The following is a 21790-nucleotide window of genomic DNA, read 5'->3' on the forward strand; positions in this document are numbered from 1 at the left end:
CAATACTAATATTTTCTCATTCTCCACTGACCTGGTAGTTATTAAAAAGTATTAATTTATCTTTTCCTATTAGTGAAATGAGACCTTTTTCATTAGGAAAATTTATAATTTACAGACGTACTGACTATAAACGACTACTTAAATGACTAACAGTACGGAGAACAAAACGGTTTTATAAACTATACGAGGAAAAAAAAAAGTTTTCTTGAATTACACGACACGAGTTGCGCTGAAATTAAATTCTTTAATAATTTAACTATTCTCCAGAAGTGCAATTCAACTGTCCTTATCTTTTGCTTACTCTCTTTCTCTTGGAGTTACAAGACTTGCCATCGGCTAATGCCGCAATATTCCAAATTCGCAAAAAAACATCTCCCAAATCAGCCATAAAATAAAGGTAAGTGTACTATGAGAAATGAAGGAAGAAGCTTAAAAATATTAAGTAGAAGTCAAATCTCTAGATAAATCTGATAATATAATCTCTGAAGATAGGCGATACTCAAATCCCACAGAATTACAAAAGCAGCGTTACGACGGATGAGGTCACTGAATGAGAGAACAAGTGGGATTATAAGATAAAAATACAGATTTCCTTCGAATATAATATATTGTTATAATACTGTATTACATACAAGAAATGCACTTGAATGAAAACCGACAGAAGAGATCATTTCTCATCAATGATTATAATAAATTAATGCTTGAAACCTCTGTTACAATCTAAAACTTAAAATTGCCGCTTAATTTATTGCAATTTGTGCCAAATCTTTTTTTTAATTTGGTCTCCTAACAGTATTTATTACACCTGCACTTATTAAACATTTGCAAGAATAATAACGTTTGACGTTTCTAAAATTAAAAATTAAGAGATTAAAACAATCACAATCCATCGCTTTCACAAGGGTCGCAGAAATGAGATATCTACAATTAATTTGCATATATTTTTTTTATAAATGTCATGGTAAAAAATAAGAACGTTTTTATTAAACTAATAAATTATAGGAATTTAATTAAATCTAAATCAATATTTCAATTAAATATAAAAATATAGTCCCATTTTATTTCAGAAGAAAAAGAAAAATGATTTCAATCAATTAACAAACTTAAGTAAAAAAAAATGTACAGCATTTAATTTTTCCTGAGAGGTAATTATTTTGGAAATTACACTTTTACAAATAGAAAATTAATTTTATTTGTTTTTAAATAATGATGCACTTTCGTAAGTTTCCCTTTTTCTTTTTTTTTTACAAAAAACAAACATATACATATATTTGTTGTTTATACACTTGGTATATGCCTTTTAGTGTTGAGAAAGGTTGGCGAATAAATTAAAAAAAATAAATAAATAAAAAAGTATTAATTTATCTTTTCCTATTAGTGAAATGAGACCTTTTTCATTAGGAAAATTTATAATTTACAGACTTACTGACTATAAACGACTACTTAAACGACTAACAGTACGGAGAACAAAACGGTTTTATAAACTATACGAGGAAAAAAAAAAAGTTTTCTTGAATTACACGACACGAGTTGCGCTGAAATTAAATTCTTTAATAATTTAATGTATATTACTTAAAAAAAGACTCGAAAAAGTAAATACTCTTAGAGACAACAAGTTAATTCATTGCCTGCCTTATCGTATTTTGTTCAGTGATAGCTATCAAGTACAAAATAACTTACTAAAAATTCCACGGCATCTCACTATAATACGCGTATTTTATTCAAATTTAACACGCGTCAACTCTCTTTTCAAATATTTGTATAATCTTATTTATGTGTTAAACTAATTTATATAATCAACAGTACATAAAGATCTTACGTTGTACCATTTTGTATCTTTTTACTTCAACATGTATTTAAATAGATTATAAAATATCCCTACATTCAATATTTCAATAAGTCTTTGAGCGAGTGTGGAATCAGTCTTTTCAGAAAATATCACATTTAGGTTTTCACTGAGATGTGGAGGAGGTACTTTTAATTTTAAATTTATTATTAAAAAATATATATTTTTTTTAAATACCTATTTAGTTTTTGACGTTCAACCCGCTTTTGTGTAAAAAAGAATCTTCAACAAAAGTTTTAATAGCTTCTCCTTCCCTTCTTTTTCTCTCCTCTATTTTCACAGCATACGATAATAAAAAATACAGATACACAAATGTATTATAAATATATCTGTAATATAATGTATTATTATTATAGAAAATACTTAAGTCGTTATATTTTTAAAAAACATTTGGTTTTTCTCGGACATATAAAATTACAATAACATTACCGACCTTTCTCTGCAGGACACAATCAAGCGTACATTTTACACGTTTAAATTTCTTTTTAATTTTCTTTAAAAATATATTATAAAAATTATAAAGCTAACTTTATTTAATATATCACAGTAAATAGCAGTAGAAGTGTAATTAATTGGAAACCTCAATCAAACAAGGCCATTTTTTTAATGTAACAATATACAAAAAACAGAGCTCCGATTGCTTTATTTTTATTATATCGATCATTTTTATGCCTTTCAGTAAATACATATTTTTAATATATTTATAAATTTATATATATTTTACATTGAAATCACTACTTTTTTTTTTTAAAGAACTATTATGTACAAACGACCCTTGACTTTGGATAGACTTATATTTTTAACCTTTTATTATTATTCTTCGTATTTTAAAAAAGGAATTAATTAGGGAACATATTATTATAGGGCGTATGTCTTCTGCTACATCAAGAGACATTTTTTATTATTACTTTACTCTAATAAGAACTGTTTTAACATATTTTTCACAGAAACTCTATTTCTTCCTTATTATACGTGTCTTATTTTTTAATATTTAAAACTACTGATATCGGACCATATAGTATTATTGAATGAGAATATAATTTCCTCCAGGTTAATTCTTTTTGTAATGTTTTATAATTTTTTTCAGTCAAATTAAACTTTAAAGTTATATTATCATTCATAAACAAAAAATGAACACATTAAATAAAAAAATATGAGCACAATTGTGTTACTTTTTTCTAATATCTACCACTCGCATTTTTCACACAACAATAATGTAGTAATTAGAAAATAAACATGCGACTTTCTTTATTCATAACTCTAATATGAACTTTTTTTAAAAAAAAATACCGTTTATAATTTTTTTTTCTAGATCACTAAAAAGTGCTATCTCTAGGAGACTCCTGCAATGAGAAAAGAATGTATACCGCAAATAGTATCTTATCACAGTTGTGCTCAAATTTTTTTGCAATTTAATTCTGATTTTGTGAATGATCATCAACTTTACAGAAATGTTAATTTGAAGAAAATTATAAATTAAAAAAAAATCAGTCGATTTATGAATTTATAATTATAAAATAAAGGTGACAGGAGCCACTTTATTCATATACAAATCTGCCTAACCCCCCTTCTGAATGTTTTTTTATAGTGCATTTCGCTTTTAATAATACAAGAGATTATATATTTATATATATTATATAGAAAATATAGCGGAAAATTAGAATATTAGGTTCTTACAGCAAAGCGTTAATTCACATTTATAAATTTTTGAAATTACCACAAAAGGAGAAAAACAAATTAAAAATAATAAACCTCCGCCTATTTTTTAATTTTTAAGTATAGCTTCATTTTTACTTTCTAATTACAGCTTTCTTATTAATTATCGTAAATTTAATGTGGAATGTGTAAATTTTAACACACTCGCGCCTACTAATATTAATGTTTTTAATAATAAGAAGAACGTAAGGGAACACTCGTAACGAATACCACCAAAAAATAATAATAATAATAAATACTACATTTTCAAGTAAGCAGAGATTCATTAGGAAAGGTTTCTACTTCTCCCTTCTACTTCTTTCTATATCTCTCTCTTTCTCATAGCAACGCGTTCACACAGTAAACCTAAGCTATTAAAAATAAATGGACGTTTATTGCGAAAATATTAAGTTTTTACAACATTACTTGAATTTAATAAGGTTCGCATAATTTACGGAAATGAATTTATAAAAGTATCAAAAGTTATTTATATCTGGAAGAATAAGATTTATTTTAAACTGGAATCATGAAAATGTAAATGTGAACCCCTTAATATTGGATTTTTCCTCCGAAAAAGAGTGCTATGTAAAGTAGAAAACTTCTCCTTTATTACAAACAAAGAAAACTACTGCTTTAAATGTTCTAATAAATAAATAAAAAAAGACATCAAGCTGAAAACATAAAGCAATTCTCAATTAATTGCCATGAATCTTATGAAATCTTCAAAATTCGTTACAAAATAAAATATCTCTTTGTAATGCATCTTTATATTTAACACTTCTAACACAAAAAAAAAACATTTCCCAGCTTTTTTATTTTTATTAAGAAAAATTATGACAGGATTATTTTTAAAACAAACTTAGAACTAAAATTTATTAATGATTTTTCTTTTACAGTAGCATCGATTTATGGAAATAAACTCTTTCTTGACAAAATAAAGAAGTACTCGAACTAAAAATGAAAGCCATACGGCTCAATTTTTCTAATTTTGACTTCTCTTGGTGAGTTACCTCTTCTAATTCTATCCAACTTTTTTTTCACTTTTTAATAATGTTTTATTTCTTCGTTTTTCTGGTTTACCCTTTGTTTACCGTCAAGAAATTTATTCAAAATTTAATAAAGCTACTATAAACAATATTCAGAGTACTGATATCTACAAAATAATAAATAATTTCTTTAACTATACATTTTTCTTTAAATTCACTTATTTTTTAGTTACGAATGTTCCCAAAAGACCTACGTACATATGTAACAATAAAATATATTAAATGTAATTCATTTATTATTTTTATAATTTTTTGGGGGGTTTTCGTACAATTAGAATTTTTTATTTCAATAAAAAAAAAAAAAACCCAAAACAAAGATTATAGAAATACATTGATAATTATATATAAAAAAAGAGGCAGAAAGAAAGGGCTACAAGATGATATACATATAAGAGCACTCTTTGTAACTGTCTCCAAAATATTATAGCTAAATTTACTGTTGTACTGTTTGGGGTTGAGTATAGGAGTAACTATATGGTGGTACAGGCGGAGGGAAATATCCTGGTTGTGGCTGGTAACCTCCACAGTGTCCACCAGTGGGGGCTGTCGGTGCAGTAGCAGCGGGTGCTCTAGATCCCTGATGGTGATGATGATGATGTGCAGAATTGTTTGGGAAATATTTGTGATGATTTACAAGTCCTTGGACACTAGGATCCATGTAAGGCATGTATAACTCAGAAGAACCTCCGTAACCACGGTTATTTTGGTTGTTATATCTAAAACAAAAGGTCAAAATTGAGATGTCTTTGGGCACAAATGATTATTAATCTATAAGATAACTGACTTTAAGGTATTATCAGAATAAATCTTTAAGAACCCTTGCGTACAGTTGTGTGAGTCACGTTGTTTTTATTTCACTAAAGAGTACTTCAAGAGAGCAGAATTAAGTGATCGCTCTACATTTAAATGCTATAAAAACTATTATCAGAAGAAAAACTCAACATTTTACATTAATCGGATGTAAGGTGTGTCCATTTGGTAAAATAGTGTACAAAAAAAACAATTTGAAAACTAATTTAGTAGCAACGTTTTAATAAAAATCCACATAAATAATCCAGCATATTCTAGAAACAAAACAATTGTTAGGAGCCGGTAGTGCTATAAAAAAACTTGACGATTTTATCTACCACTAAGTTCTAATTGACTAATGCTTTTTGGGGTGCAAAGGGATGATTATTGCGACGCTACATGAGAAATATGAGCATCCACGGTTGGCAGAAATAAGTCACTATCATCTGAATAGTCATTTATTTGATTTTCTATTTCCTTCAAGGAATTTGACTCGGAAGCGGAATTGGCACTTTAAGAATCATTACGAATTCTAACTCTACATTACAAGTTCATCAACTTAACCATCCTCTTTGTGGGGGAAACTACTCTTTAAGTGTGTGTACAGCGTCGTGACCACAACATAAACTTTGAATAGCATGGAATTTCTCATTAATATCGGGTTATAGGGTAGTTGTTAATTATTATTATAGGCTAGTTGATAAAAATACAAAAAGTAAATAAAAACAGTTTTTCTCTATTTTACTCGAAAACTATTGACCTTGAAGCGTTGCGAACAATTATTCTTAAAAACTAGAATTTGCCTTTTATTTTAATGCAAATTTGGGAAATTTATTTTTTATCGAAAAAAAGTCAACGTTGGGCTTTTTTTGACGATCCACTCTTATACAACTGATAGTTTAAATTATACTATCTACTTAATGTGTAATGTACCTGTTGTATCTTTGTTGGCCAAACTGCTGTTGGTGGTGATACTGTCTAACGGGTTGCTGATGCTGCTGGGCATGATGATGCTGTTGTTGACCTCCCATTGAATACATCTTTCTCACTACTTGATGGTTATTAATAACATTTTGGTTTTGAGGTGATCCTGAAACTGGCGTTTGCACTTGTTTAGGTTGAGTTTGGTGATGCTGCGTCTGTTGCAATTGTTGTTGATATTTATTTTGGTAAGTATTCTCGGCATCAAGATTACCACTATTTTCCCAATTAGCACTTTTTTGCACATTCACCAATGTGTGATTATTATTGTTGTTTGAAGGCGTTATCATTCTGGAAATGCCGTTTGTTACTTCTTTTATTCCATTCGGCCGGATGTTATTCCATCTGTTTCGAGCTATAAAAAATATACAAAACTGCTGAATGCACTATCGAAAAAAGAAATATTCTATCAAAATTTTTATGTTGGACTTATTTTATGTAGGAAGTGCATACAAAGTATAAAGTAACTAGATATCTTACCACTAAAATTATTTCTGGCTGCGTTAGCCATTTCTATTAGTTTTGGACTGATAGGTTGATTCGCTTCAGAGAGCACAGAAATAAGATCTTTAGCTTGGCGTTGATTATTTTGTGTAAAGAAAGTGTAAGCTGTTCCTGATTGGCTACATCTTCCAGTCCTTCCAATTCGATGGATATAATCTTCAGAAGTATTTGGATAATCGTAGTTTATTACATATTTCACATCATCAACATCTGAAAGCAGACAAAAAAAATTAATTTTTTATAAATTTTAAAACTTTCGTTGTTATTCTAAATAAAGTTTAATGTAGAAAAAAGCAAAGAATTTTTCGGATGCTATTCTGACGTAACTTCAATATTAACATTTTTATTTTACATCGTACGTTTCGAAATAGGCATACAAGTAATTTCATAGGAAAATTACCAACGCCCTTATTACGAAGAAATAGTATTTACCAGGAAAAATATTCAATTAAAAAATTAAGGGATTACTGATGTAACGTCTGAAACAAGATTAAAAAACATGAAAATCTCAGCAAGACTTTAAATTATTCGACCAATATTATTTTTGAAATGTACTGCTTTCATGCACGTTATAAATGCAAAAATCTTTACGCTAACGTTTAGAACTAAATTTCAGTTCAACGAGAGTCCTTAGTATTTACAACCTTTCATGAAGAAAGTAAGAATATTCATAATTCGAGTTAAAAATAATATAAAACATAATTAATCTAAAACAAAATTAATTCAAATTAGGAATTTCTCCATGAAAATTTGGGAACACTCAGATCTCCCATTTTTATTATGAAGACCTGAAGATGAACTAAATACAAATCGAAACTTTGGCGTGAAGATTTTTCATTTATAACAGACCAAAATTCAACATTATTCAAAATTAATATCTCATCAGGTGTGGTCAAGAACTGCTGCATCCAGCCAATAAATATTTCAGATTCTTACCTAATCCTCGAGCTGCAACATCGGTGGCCACCAAAATTGGTGATTTTCCATTCCGGAATTCTGAAACAGTTGAATAAAATTATCCACTGAAGGACAATTAACTACCAATAAACTACAGGAACTTTCTAACTACACAATTTTTTACATTCTAGTCAGACAATAAACAAAATAGTGTGTTTAAACAGCACTCATGTTTTTATTTATCAAGTTTGATGTATATTGGCAAATGTATCAAAACTTGCGTTAAAACAATTGTATTCATTTGTGAAATAAAAACGAACAATAAATCTTATAATGAATTATTTATTTTTATATTTGTAAATGTTCTTTTATTATGTACTTTTCTTTATTCCTTATTTTACGCCTAATTTATTTAATATCCCAGTAACAAAATTATTGTATTTTATATAGTTACCGCTGAAGCAACATTTAAAAAAATTACTCAACTAGAGAGAAGAAAGTACCCTTATTTGATTTTTTGGACCAACTATACAGAATTGCGTTATTTATTCGCGAAATTACTGACAAAAGTTATTCGAACGGATTAACTAGCTTTGAGGTAATTTTACTAAAGAACATTTAAAAAAGCAATCCATTTGCTTCAATCATTCAATTCGAACTGTAGAAAAGTATCAATTTTCAAAGAGAACAATAAATACCTCAATTCGCTAGCGGAACATTTCAATCTACAGAGATCTATTATAGCGCAACCGATAAAGGACTACTGAGTATTTGTTAGTATCTTTTATGTAAACATTGTATATTTGAAACGAATCTTAATCTTGGATACATTTACAGAAAGAGAGGAACCTCAACCCCGCTTCTATTATTATGGGACATACTTTTACAGCAGTCTGATTTAAACATTCAACTGAATTAAGGCAATTAAGCATTGAATTTATGAATATTTCTCAGATCTAAGGTCATGTTGGGATTGACAAAACTTGACTTGTTTTTGTTACCCCTGTATTATATAAGCGTATGCCTGACTTAGTAAATGATTTAACGTTACCTCTCTTGCCACATATGTTAAAGAAATTACACTCGTCCCTCCGGTTATAACTATCCTCAGCAAATGCCTCCGAATTGCTAGCCACAAGTGAGTTTCATAGGGCCGCCGCTTGCTACGACTCAGGTAACTTGAAGTACATTACCAGCAAATGTACGAACTTCATCGTCAATAAGTATAAATGACCTATTTAATATTTTCCAACATTAAGGTTTTTCGAACGACGAGTCCGACGATCAACTCTTAGACAACTGTCCAAGCGGACAGTTTTAACAATGGCTTAATGTGTAACCACAATTCAAAATTTGAAGAAAATTGACTGAAAGGAAGAATTGATGTTTCTTAGAATATAATTTTGTTTTTTAGCCATTTTGTCTAGTGGAGTGTATCAAGCACATTTTTGAAGTTTTTAGCGATTTTCCGAAATTATTACCTTTCAAGTGAACATATATAATAAATATTGAACTACTTTTTAGTGCAGATATTAAGTTTCAAGAAAATTTAAGCATGTAAATTGCGGTAAGAAAATGTGCCAGAGTTCGTGCTTAATTTTTTTCCATTTCATTAATAAACAAAGGTCAGTTAGTATTTCCGTCCATATTTTCTGTCACAACCTACTTCCATCTATATTGAACAAAACTGCATTAAAAATGGCCAACTTAAATAAAATAAAGTTGTAAATAATGCATTATTTTAACTGTTATGAATCAATATTTTATATATTAGTAGCGCTCTGTAACTAGTTTTTCTAATCAGAACTTAGTTGGAATACTGATGGGGAGAAAAAAAAAGTCTCGAAACTAGTTCACGATACAACTGCGCTAATAACTTTCAGATAGTTTTTTAGTATCCATCATCTGTTTTTATAAAAAAAATAAAATAAAAATAAATAAAACTATGTATTTCAAAAGTCTTACCTGAAAGCACATAATCTCTTTCTTGTTGTGATTTGTCACCATGAATGCATATAGCTTGCCATCTAAAAAAAATTCGTTTAGTAATCTGTAATAGTACACATTAACAAAAAAAGTAACAGCCAGCGCAAGACTTAAGCGTAAACCTCGAGGGCAGGACTGGCTTTGGAAGGCAATGATAATACGTATTAGGGCGCAAGAGACAATGAACTGACGGTGTATTTAACACATACACATTTGTATCGCGTTATATTAAATACATTTACAGTTGAATGTCATATAAATATATTGTATATATATGTTAATATATAAATTTTTTATTATCGCTTTTTTTACGATCTTTGGTTAAATGATCATTGAATTCAAAATACATAATTTATATTTTGGACATATCAAATGCCTTTGCAGGAAATAGACCAAGTCATAGAATTGTGATTGTAGTCCATTTAGCGAATTGATTTCTTTACATAACATTTGTAAAGTTGTGGTAACTGGTTACTGTCTACACGCGTGTACTCTAGAGAAAATCCGACACTGGTGGTGGGGATGCAACTCGGTCTAGGAGGCTGCTCTAGGAACCGTCCACATTGCGACACCTGCTCCAGTTAGACGCACTAGCTACTCGTAAGTGTCTCCGTGTAGACCTACCTTAAGGCAAATTCGTACTGTAAGCAATTATATGAGTTTCAAATTTAGAAATTATTTTGTTCAGTTTGCGCTATAAGCAGGTAACAGAACATATCACATTTTGCTGTTTGGCCCAGTATACCTTATAAGGAATTTATTGCTAAATGCCCAGAAACGTTGTCTCCATTTTGCACTTTCAAAATTTAATAAATTCTTAGAACAAGAAAGATTATTTTCGTCTGTTTAACTTATTTGTTCAATATAAATATACTAAGGGCATCTTTTCTAGATGATTGGGAGTGTAAATAATTGATTTTCACAATTTTTTGCCTTTTTTTTTTGTTACCCCTGTATTATATAAGCGTATGCCTGCCTATAAACAACATTATAAGCCCGTGTACAAAAAATAAACTTATTTACATATATGTACATAATTATATATTTAAAATTTAGAAGTGATTCGAAAATTGTTTGCAGCAGTTTACTATAGAGTGTATCGTAAGAATTCAGTATTTTGATCTGTAGTCATACTATTAAAAAGACACTCAGGGGTAAGCAATGTGTAAAAAAGTTAAATAATATAAAAAATAAACTATCGCACCCATTACCTTCTCTCACTCACACTTATATGATCTTTAAAAAACGCGATGAGAGCCCATTGGAATTTGGGATATCGAAGGGCACCGTCTCTTACCAGTATTCATTTATATTAACAAATAGAATAATAACAATAGGGCCTTAAAGAAGTAAACATAAGCGAGTTTTAATTTAATATTATGATGATCCAGAAAAGTTTTGAAAGCGCCTAATAGCTCAAGTAGTGCAGCAAGCTCTACGCGTTGTGTTCGTTACTTCAAATAAAAAAATTCTAACCTCTAAAAAATAAGCTTTCTTACCCTTCACTCCTGATAGATTTCGTAATGTCATCCACCTTCTTTTTAGTCTCTACAAAAATAATAGCCTTAAATCCTTGTTCCGCTCCCAACTCACCCAACAAAGTTGATAGTTTAGACTCTTTATCATTGTCCTCAATTATTTCTATCATTTGCCTAATGTTATGGTTGGCCGCGAGTTCCAGAGAGCCAATATTTACTTGAACATAATCGCAAAGAAAATCTTCCGCCAATGCTTGAACTTCCTTTGGCCAAGTAGCCGACCACATTAGCACTTGGCGATCTGGCTGCAAAATAAATAGGGACAATAGTTTTAAAATTAATATTTCGGCTAAAAACACGTTTTGCAAGACCAAAATCCCTTCGAGAATTACTTTGCACATGTTTCAAATATAAGTTCTACACATGTTTGTTTAAAAAGGGTTAAGAAAGTTTACAGGAAGTCGTTAAGTCATTTTCAAAAGTATCTCAAAATCTGAACGATATTAACCAAAACTTTAAAATCGTAATCCCCAGTGGAAATATCAAATTTGAACATTCCGTTACTTCCCTTTCATGATATCAGAGCACTTCTTTCACTCAAAAACTCAAAGTAGAAAATTCATACGCTAAGCAATTCTTACGCTTACATTGGTTTAGACAGGAAGAAGAGTATGTAAAAGTAATATTAAATAATTCAATTTAAGACATTAATTAAATTGTGATAATCAGTTAACTTATATACTTATTTCTAATTGTTAAAAGCATTCGAGCAAAATGTTTTCAAAGATGACAGAGAACATAAACCATGTTATATTAAAAAATGAAATTAAATATTTCAAGATAGTTACCCTTATTTGTTCAATGATTTTTCTTATTTGAGGCTCAAAACCCATATCAAGCATTCTATCTGCTTCATCCAATACTAGATAAGTGCATCTCCTCAAATTTGTGATCCCTTTTTCTAAAAAGTCAATTAGACGTCCAGGTGTTGCGATAACAATCTCTACACCCCTTTCTAAATCTCTCGCTTGGGGCCCTTTGGGAGCTCCTCCAAATATGCACGTATTCCTTATCAAAGATGGAGAACCAAAATCTTGAGCAACAGATTGTATCTGTTGTGCTAACTCTCTAGTAGGAGCAAGAATCAGTACAATTGGCCCATCACCACGAGATAAACGCTGTTGATGGTTTATATGAACAGCAGCTGGAAGTATGTACTGCCAACAAAATTTATTAAATTAATACATTATATATATTTAAATAATTATTTATTACGAAATTTCATTAAATGAATTTATTACGGCCAACGTCTTTCCAGATCCTGTCTGTGCAATGCCAACCAAATCTCGGCCACTCAAAGCAATCGGCCAACCTTGTGCTTGTATAGCGGTTGGTTCAGCAAATCCTTGTCTTAATATTTCCGTCATTAAATATTCTGGAAAATTGCCCTCTTCGAAAAACTGGCTTGGTGGTGGTACACGATTACCTTTTACCGTGATCTCTTTTGTCATTCTGAAGAGACAGATTTCGTCATCTTTCCTGTAAAAATAACACAATCAACACCTTAGCTAGAAAACAAAAAGAACATACATTTGCATCTGATAAAACAATTAAATATTGGACAAAGAAGTAAGTTAGAATACATAAATGTTTCACAGTTCATCTAAAAAAAAAAAAACTGAAAAGTTACCTATTCATTACATCCTTGTGAGGTACATAAAAATTCTTTTGGAATGGCATCAATGCAGCCACGTCCCATATTGGCTTTCTAAGACCGTCACCTGGTAACTTAGCTTTCAGTTCTTGTTTCTTTTTTTGCAACTGTAATTGCTGCTGTTGCTGCTGCTGTGTTTGCGAATTTGGGGAATGTGATGGGGGCTGTCTGTTGGTGTTTGCTTGTTGCTGAACATTATGAACATTAGCCGCGTTATTTTGATAATATGTTTTATTCTGGTAATTCTGGTAGCCGTTTTGTTGTCCCTGGGGATTGTTCTGATTCCAATATCTCTTAGCTACGTATAGATCACCACCTGATGCATTATTTCTAAATCTGAAAATCAGAAATTAGGTTTACATCAAACCAGTTTAGATAATCAAAAAAAGAAAGAACAATGAAACATTAAAAAAATGACACTATCATTCACTTTAAAAATCTAAAAAAGTATACAAACATCTTGATTAATTAATCATGTTATATTAACATAAACTACATCCAAATGCTTAACATTTACCAATAAAGACAAAAACTGTAGAAAAAAAACAAATTTTCAACCGTAAGCTCAAGCTTGGTTATTTCATAAAGCTGATTTCTTTTTTTTCTTGGACTAAAAATATTGCAAGATCCTTTATTATACAGGGTGTTCATTTTAAGACGGCTCAAATGCATTTCATGCTTAAACGGTTAATCTCAGCAAAAAATGGTAGAGGAAAACTGTTGCCCGTCACCTCTTGTTTCAGAATATGTGACTTGATTTTTGATTCCTGCCCGCATACGCGGCTGACGCGCGACCAAAAGTAAGGGTTTGCAGTTGACTCCTATTTCCATATACACAGTTTTAAAAAGTGTAAAAAGTTATTAAAGAAACTGGAAACCGCAATTCGATATCTTTAAAATTAAAGGTGCTAGAATAGGAAGAGCACGCGATAGGTCATTTTTATGAATTTTTTCATCCCCTTTCTAATAAAAATATTGCCAAGGTATTTTTCTTAATATGGGGAAATAAGTCGTTTTCCGAGTGATTTTTCTAAGAAAAATCAAATGTTAGTAGTTTAGATCTTCTCAAGCATACACAAAATGGCTAAAAATTAATTTTACATCTGTTACTAACAAGAAGGTTTAATAATTATTTGGTAATTTTGGGAGTTGCGTTTAATTACCAGTTTTCCTCTACCATTTTTTGCTGAGATTAACCGTTTAAGCATGAAATGCATTTGAGCCGTTTTAAAATGAACACTCTGTATTATACAATATCAAATGTTTCGACAAACCTGTAAAATGAATATCTGTAACAATTAATGTAATTTGTACGTATTTTTGGAGTAGATTAAAATTGTAGTGGCAAAAGTTATCAATAGAACTTAAAAGTCAAAAAAGAGCCATCACTTACGTCAATACAAAACACGGAGGGCTGTCAGAGCGTAAGATCTCACACATAATTCTTATCATTGCGAAGGCAGAATTGATAGAATTTTCTTTTGTAAGTATAGTAAAAGTAAAGTAATCGCCTATTTTTTCAGGCGGCGCTTAACGTTCACTACAAAACAAAATCGTGTCGTTGACGGAGACGGAAGAACATACTTTACAATTAACATTTTTTCTGTCAAATAAAATGTAGCTATTCGCGGGATTCGAACTGGAGATCTGCCACTTACAAAGCAACGCTTTGTAAACACCCGTCCCTTTTCTTTTGTAATTATAGGTCCAGGTGAATTTGAGACTTTTTCTAATTGTTCTTTTGAGAAAGAACAGTCCATGTTTGACCTTCCATGTCAGAAGCCTGTAGATAGTCTTCAACAGCTCTTCTATTCTTATTGCAATTCTGTCGAGCGGCGAAGATAAAATATAATTTAATTTTCATATTCTCTTTTTCTGCACATTTTAACTTGCTTTTCTTTTTTATTTTTATTTTAGAAAACTGTTTAGGATTAGACTATGGACTCTTGAACTTGAAGCATTTATAACTTTATTCACACTAAACAGCTGGTGTCGTATCATTCTTCTCCTCCGACACCTCTAAGCTGATCGTACCGTAAGTGCCTTGTACTTCAACTTACTATCAGAATGGAGCGTAACCGAACCAATGAAAAACACTCCCAACCTTTAATTTTTTCTTCATCTGCACAAACATTAACATCGTCAACAGAAAAAAGTCTATCTGGAACTGCATCCTTTCCCATTAAAAAATTATAATTAGTCATTCTGATATCCTAACCTTTCTCTTCGCTTCAGATCGCTATGTAAACTTCATAAATCAGCGCATGTCGTTGTCACATCGCTTTTTTCTTACATTCTGTTCTACAAATCCCTCATCACTGACCTTCTTCTGAAAAATGTCTTTATTCCTGTTCACTCTATCAACACTTGGCTACCCTCATTTTCTTTTTTAAAAACAAAAAAAACCTATTTAATTCATGCGCCTTGTCTTTTCATTTCCCTTTTCTTTCAAACTATGAGATTTTTCATCTTTATTCTTGGGACATGGACTCTACAATCACTTCATTCTTTTTTTTTTCTTTTGACTAAGTTCCTGTATTTAGATTCTGGATAGATTCTAAGTCTAGATCTCGCTTTTTCTCAGTTTTAAGACTTCTGGCACTTTCTAATAACCCAGTCATTTTATTGTTGTTCATTCTTTTTGGTGACTGATTCATAGTTTCAACAGGATGAAAAAATAATTGCCATTTCAGTCGTGATACATTTATTCTGCCGAGCTTTCGACCTAGGGACTATGTCATCTTCAGGGCTGTGGAACATATTTACAGATTGTTAACAATGGTTCTATTAAAATAATAATATAATGAAATTTACAAAAATTATTTAAATAGTTTACAAAGTAATATTTTTACATTATAGGGTTGGTGTGCCTTCTGTCTTTTCTGTTCATGGACTGAGTGTGATCGGTCTGTGTGTAATATGTGTTAGGTTGTGTGGAAGACAGTGTTGCCAATTGTCAAGTATTTTGTAGTAAGTTTGCGTATATGTTGTTTAAATTGTTCGTGTCTGTTTTGAAATTTAAACTGTTTTCTGTCTTAGATATGAATATCATTTCTAGAAATGATACACCAACCCTGTAATGTAAAAATATTACTTTGTAAACTAGGTAAATAATTTTTGTAAATTTCATTATATTATTATTTTAATAGAACCATTGTTAACAATCTGTAAATATGTTCCACAGCCCTGAAGATGACATAGTCCCTAGGTCGAAAGCTCGGCGGAATAAATGTATCGACTGAAATGGCAATTATTTTTTCATCCTGTCCAGTCATTTTACTTTTGACGACCTCCACATCGTTCAACCCAATAAAAGTCTCCTCGCAGCTTATTGTTCAGCATCTCTATTGTTCTCCTTCTCTTTTGATTGTTAGGGTATAAAAACCCACACCTGGTTCTAGAATTACTTATTAAAATTGGATAGTAAAGATTTTTTTTGGGGGGGGGCAATGAACCAATGGGTTATTATGCCCTCAAGATATTATTTGTCCTTGCACCTGATTTGTTGAATGATTACATTTATACTATTCATATTATATAATTTAGCAATTCAGTAGCTTTATTACAATGTTACTGTCCAAAAACTGTTGGTACGTATTAATAGTAGAGAAAACAAAATTATATGTTATTTAGAAAGCGTCGTAAGTTCCATGTTGTATTTCAGAGATCTATGTTTTGGCAAGATTAAGAATGGGCTAATAAAGATCAGTAATTCGCTAGTATAGTGAGTGACGTATACGTTATGAACGAACATTGCGAAACAAATTATTTTGTTATGATGTGCTTCTTGAGTATTCCGAAATGGAAGTTGAAATTTTACTGTCTACTTTATTTGATGTTTTAAATATTAACATTTTAATTTATACGCTCATTAATTAGGTCCCTAATCATAAGTCCAGTGAGAGTTGAAAGTTAGGGGTCTGTGAAAAAAATCAGTTAGGGAATCGTATTAGTATCGAAAGGTAAGCAGTTCAGAGGCTGACAATAAGTGTGTAGAATCTGTATGGAAAGATGTCTTTTTAGAACAGATAAATATAGCTCCCTGATAACAACTTACAGTTTAAAAAGTTAAGTATAAGAGTTGATTAAAAGACAAAGGTACACTAATTAACGAACAGCTAACATTTCATTTATACTTCACTTCAGCCATTCAATAACATTCGATAAAACTAATGTGTTTTATTCAAATGGTATAACAATTGATATAGTTTAAGTAATTTTACTGTATCAAATTTTTATTAATATAGTTTAAATTTATTAGGTGCCAAAGACCCTTATGCAGACCATTTCATTCATAACAAACTTTTGTTAAAATTATGATAAAATGTTTATTACAACTCCAAAATAGTAATAAACAGGCATTTCATTTCGACTCTATTCCTTACTATTCTACTGATTTATCTTTGTAATTCCATTTTTTTTTAATACAATATTTAAGTAATTACCTGGTTTTTTTTTCAAGGCCATAAATACCAACTATCAAATTAAGTGTCGTGGATGGAGGCGTTTAGCAAACATATTTTACTATAAATTCCTAATATTAACAATTAAATAAAATTCAAGGCCTAGATCGGGAATCGAACCTATCACAATACATACATCTTAGCTTTGCGAGCTTCGCTTCTAACCGCTCGACTACCATAAGGCCTTGACTTTTAAATAATATTACTCACTTTTACTGATTTTAAATTTTCAAATTGACTTAGTTAAAAGCATTTGACACAAGGGAAAACAGCCAAATCAGGTCTACTATCGATTGTTATCACAATGCTCAGTTATCGTAGTTTCATCATGTTTGACTTTCAGCCAATTAATTTTTATTAAATTAGAAGTCCTAAAAGAAAACTATGTACAGGTTGCAAGGTAGTTGTGAGACAGAAGATCTACACACTCAATTACCGTGGGAAAGTGGTGTAAAATTACATTGTTTAAAACATTGATCCTGTTCTAAATTAAACTCCAATGGACTTATGAAATAAAAATCTATCAGAAGCATTTTTGTGAAAATTTTATTTTCTCTAATGTAATAGTAGTTTGTTCTTATCATCAGCGAGCTTTTAACTTTTCTCAAATATAATTCGAACGTCCAACACCGAGGCAAATTGCATTAATTATTCATCAAAAATTAATGAGAACAAATAAAGCAGTTCTTGCTTATTTTTCTCAGTGCGAATGGCTATTTTTATGAAATTGAAAGGTAAAAATGATACACATCAAACACCTGTACTCTTCCATTTCATTTAACTACATAGTTAAGATATATCAAGGTTCAATACCAGTAATCGATACTTAATGGTAATAACAAAACACTTGTAACAAGCGGATACATGATCGGATACCTAAAGATCTTTTAATTCATATAAGGCGTTCTTGGGCAGTTGCACTTAATATGATAAATTGATATTTTTCCGACTTTAGTAATTTTGTAAAAGGGGTGAAACCTGCGTTATAGTACACGGAAAGAGCACCTAAGAGAAGCGCTTGACATTACCGTTCTCCTACATTTACATATTATACACAGTTACATAAAGAAGTGCTTTCCGTAACAGATCTGCTTTTTTACGAAGAATTTTACATACACTCAGTTTTTATAATATGCTTATATGTATACGTCTATGTATATATGTTTTTATGATGCCATTCTACTTTGTAAAATGGTCTCAAAATGTAGAGTTCCCCTACTATTCCTCTAAAAGCGTCCTAAACGAGTTTGAATAGAAAAATCCATCCAATAAAGTTAAGATATATATTTAATAAAAAGTTCAGAGAACATCGTTGAATCCATTTTCGAGAAAGAAAAAAAACTCTGATTGAAAGGGCATTTCGGGATGGCTAATTTTGTCCAAAAAACCCATAGTGAACTCAAACCAAGTATCAGATTAGAGCACTCGCTGATTCTCCGTTATTTGATTGAGGTGGACACAAACTTTGAGACAAGCAGACCATGTGTGAAAATTTTGTAAAAAAACATTTTTTTCGTGACCAAGGGGCCCTCGCAGAAGATTACTTTCTTGATACACAGGAGGGTAAAATAATACATAGTGATCAAATGTAGTGTAAATAGAGCTAAAGACATGGACGAAATGGCACATAAAAAATTGAAAAAATGCTTCACAGTAAAAGTGAACTTCAGGTAAATGGGTTCTCGCCAAAAAACCTGAACAGTATCAAGACTAAATACTTAATTTGAACCTTTTACTATGTTTAGTAATTGAGACATTATTCTGTTCACACACTCAAGCAAACTTAACAATAAAAATGTAAGAGTTCATTGAACTCTAAAAATTCCTTTTAATATTAACTTTTAAAACTAAAATTCTTTCTCTTATCGCGATTGGAGAAAGTTAACTATTCACAATATAATTAATTAATATACTTTTACTTCGCACTCTCCAATAAAATTTTAAAATGTGTTCTTTGATTTACCTTAAGAAGTTAGAATTTGGAGAAAATGGATTTAGCGAAACAGCAGAATCATTACTTAATTTCATAATCTTATAAAAAAGATGTTATTTTTGCTCGAATTTAACAAAATATTACGCAATAGCCTATTTTACTTCGTCGAGATGTAAATAATCAATTCTATAAAACTTATTAGATAATTATCAATTGAAAATAAATTTGTTTCTTAATGTTCAAAATTTATTTTTTGAAACAGGGCTTCAACGTAAGTATGAGTACAACGTAACGTTGTTATATAAGTACAAAAAGGGAAAACAAAAAAAAATTCTTAGAGATATAATTTGTACAAGTTTTCGCACCTAGTTAAGAAAAAAATGAAGAGGTAGAGAAAAAACATTTTACTAAATAAAAAAAGCGCAACGTTTTCATTCTGACACTAATTATAGTATGATTTAAATTGAAAATAAAAAAATCTATAAACTGCAAGAGCTTTGGCGTAGAAGTGACTTCTAATTATTTAAAATAATTATTAATTACTTAAACCTCTAAATAAAAAAAAAGTGAAAATTAATTCTAGTCTAAAAACCCATATGAATATAAATATCAAAGTTCACTTATCCATATTAAAGAACTACAATAATTAAAAACTAAATCAAGGAAAACAAAAATCTTAATTAAATTGATACCACTCTATTAAAATTTCAGTGAAAATATTTATAAAAAAAAAAAAAAAAAGAAGTTAGGAACATATGCAGGGCTAAATGGAAAATATGTAAAAGCTTAGAGAGAATGAGGTCAGTGATCAACCAAAATTAAGTTTTATAGTTTAGAACTGGTATAGTTTACTTACACATTTGGACCACGAATTGTATACATCTTAAAGCCCTTTCTTTCTGCCTCTCAAAATAACAATAAAAAAAATTATTCCTTTCTTATTCTATGCCAGATCTAGTCGATTTACCTACAAAAAAAAAGAAGAAGTTATTAACAAATATCCTAGTTTGTGCAAACTAATTCCATAAAATTCTTCAAAATGTGATAGAAAGTGATAAAATACATTCAATAAGAATCTTTTCCTTAAAATAGGCCAACAAAATGTATTCTCTCTCACCTCAACTGTCCGGCTAAGTGTAAAATGGCAGAAGCAATAATGCAAGATCACATCATTAATCTGCAGAGTTTGCGCAGTAAAGGATTTCTCAACCAATCAGGACCCTAAACGTCATCAAAACAGTGTTGACATTGCAATTCGGGCAAGGTAATGATGCAAAACAAAGGAAAAAATCAATATTTTAATTCCATTCTCCTTGTAAGATTTCAGAAAAAACAATTAAATTTTAATTAATTTAATTTTTTTCATTATTTTTAGTAATTTAAATGCAAAAAATTAATACATTATTTAAAATATACTTCCAAACAAAGGAAAAAATCAATATCCGTATGCTAATCACCTTATTATTAAATTCCTGTGCAAAGAAATATAAAATTACATGCATATGACTTCAGTACTTTAATTGTGAAAGCAAAAATTAATTACTTAGAAAATATTGTGAAAACAAATGTTAAAAAAACAATATCATTAGTCATTAAAATCGCCTTGCTGTAAAATTCATTGGAAGGATAATTTGAATTTTTCTTTAATTAGTGAGTTTCCAAGGTAACTCGAAACATTTCCAAAACTATGCTTTGCTTATTTTCAATTCGTGTGACTTTTTCTCTCAAATTTCGTTATTGGGATATTTTGGGTTAATTATGTATGTATATTAGTGGATAATTCTTCTCGTGAACTGGAAGTTAAGACAAGGGAGAAGTTACCATTTGGGCTAGGAAAAAAGTAGAACTTTACTATAGGCACTGAGAAAAAAAGAAGACAAAATTCACCATAAAGCAATAAAAATGTTGGCAGTAATTAATAAACACGTTCTAACAACAAAAGTTTAACTCAGAAAATTTTTAAGTCTTTCACATAATACTTATATAAAGTATCATAAATAAATATTATTATCTTATGCGTTATTACGGAAGTCCTAAATATTAATCAACTTGCATTGAATGTTCGTGCTTATTGTTGTCAGAACGTTCTGGCGTTATATGTACATATCTACATGCTATGTACATCATTGGCACACCATTAGAAACCTGCCCGTCACCACGTAAAATCCATGACAGTCTTCATCACAATTCATGAATTTTTCAACCGATTTAATTGATAATTTTGTTGCTCCATTAAATTTAGAGATGAAAAAATGAAGCTGTTTATATTAGGAAATTACAGGCTCATCATCACCTAAGGGAATCTTAAAAGGAAAGAGGGAAGAAGTTGCCTTCGTTCTATCCGCACATTGCGACATACTAAATCACTGGACATCAACCATTATTTATTAAATAATATTAATAAAAATATTTATTTACAAAATTTTACATACATATGTACACAAATTGAAAGAGTACA

The 21790-nt window shown here is 30.1% G+C and overlaps 1 protein-coding gene and 1 long non-coding RNA gene across 3 annotated transcripts; one reads left to right on the forward strand and one right to left on the reverse strand.

The window, feature by feature from the left end:
* Nucleotides 1-588: 588 nt before the first annotated feature.
* LOC141448830 (uncharacterized) lies at nucleotides 589-20553 on the reverse strand. 2 transcript variants are annotated; one of them, XM_074117564.1, is made up of 11 exons: nucleotides 20450-20553; nucleotides 20189-20299; nucleotides 12913-13272; nucleotides 12524-12761; nucleotides 12071-12439; nucleotides 11244-11527; nucleotides 9724-9785; nucleotides 7798-7857; nucleotides 6838-7071; nucleotides 6310-6712; nucleotides 589-5303 (listed from the first exon to the last, which is right to left on the reverse strand). In XM_074117564.1, the coding sequence occupies exons 2-11, from the start codon at nucleotides 20212-20214 to the stop codon at nucleotides 5021-5023; spliced, it is 2319 nt and encodes a 772-aa protein (XP_073973665.1). In that variant the 5' UTR covers nucleotides 20215-20299; nucleotides 20450-20553; the 3' UTR covers nucleotides 589-5020. The 2 variants fall into 2 exon arrangements, with proteins under 2 accessions (XP_073973665.1, XP_073973673.1); XM_074117572.1 differs by having other exon boundaries at nucleotides 20396-20494.
* On the forward strand, nucleotides 19306-20671 carry LOC141449036 (uncharacterized). The gene is made up of 2 exons (XR_012455306.1): nucleotides 19306-20132; nucleotides 20425-20671. It is a non-coding gene; the product is annotated as an uncharacterized lncRNA (long non-coding RNA).
* The last annotated feature ends 1119 nt before the right edge of the window (nucleotides 20672-21790 follow it).

Source organism: Rhodnius prolixus, unplaced genomic scaffold (genome assembly GCF_049639745.1).
Source record: "Rhodnius prolixus isolate KJV_2025 unplaced genomic scaffold, Rpr scaffold_1, whole genome shotgun sequence".
NCBI classification, from domain to species: domain Eukaryota; kingdom Metazoa; phylum Arthropoda; class Insecta; order Hemiptera; family Reduviidae; genus Rhodnius; species Rhodnius prolixus.

Excerpts from the sequence above, each read along its gene's own strand:
- LOC141448830 (XM_074117564.1), bottom strand. The coding sequence starts at position 20,214 with ATGTATACAATTCGTGGTCCAAATGT. Across the intron at positions 11,528-12,070 it reads AAATCATTGAACAAATAAGG|CCAGATCGCCAAGTGCTAAT; the intron begins GTAACTATCTTG and ends TTTATTTTGCAG. Across the intron at positions 6,713-6,837 it reads AGCCAGAAATAATTTTAGTG|CTCGAAACAGATGGAATAAC; the intron begins GTAAGATATCTA and ends TATTTTTTATAG.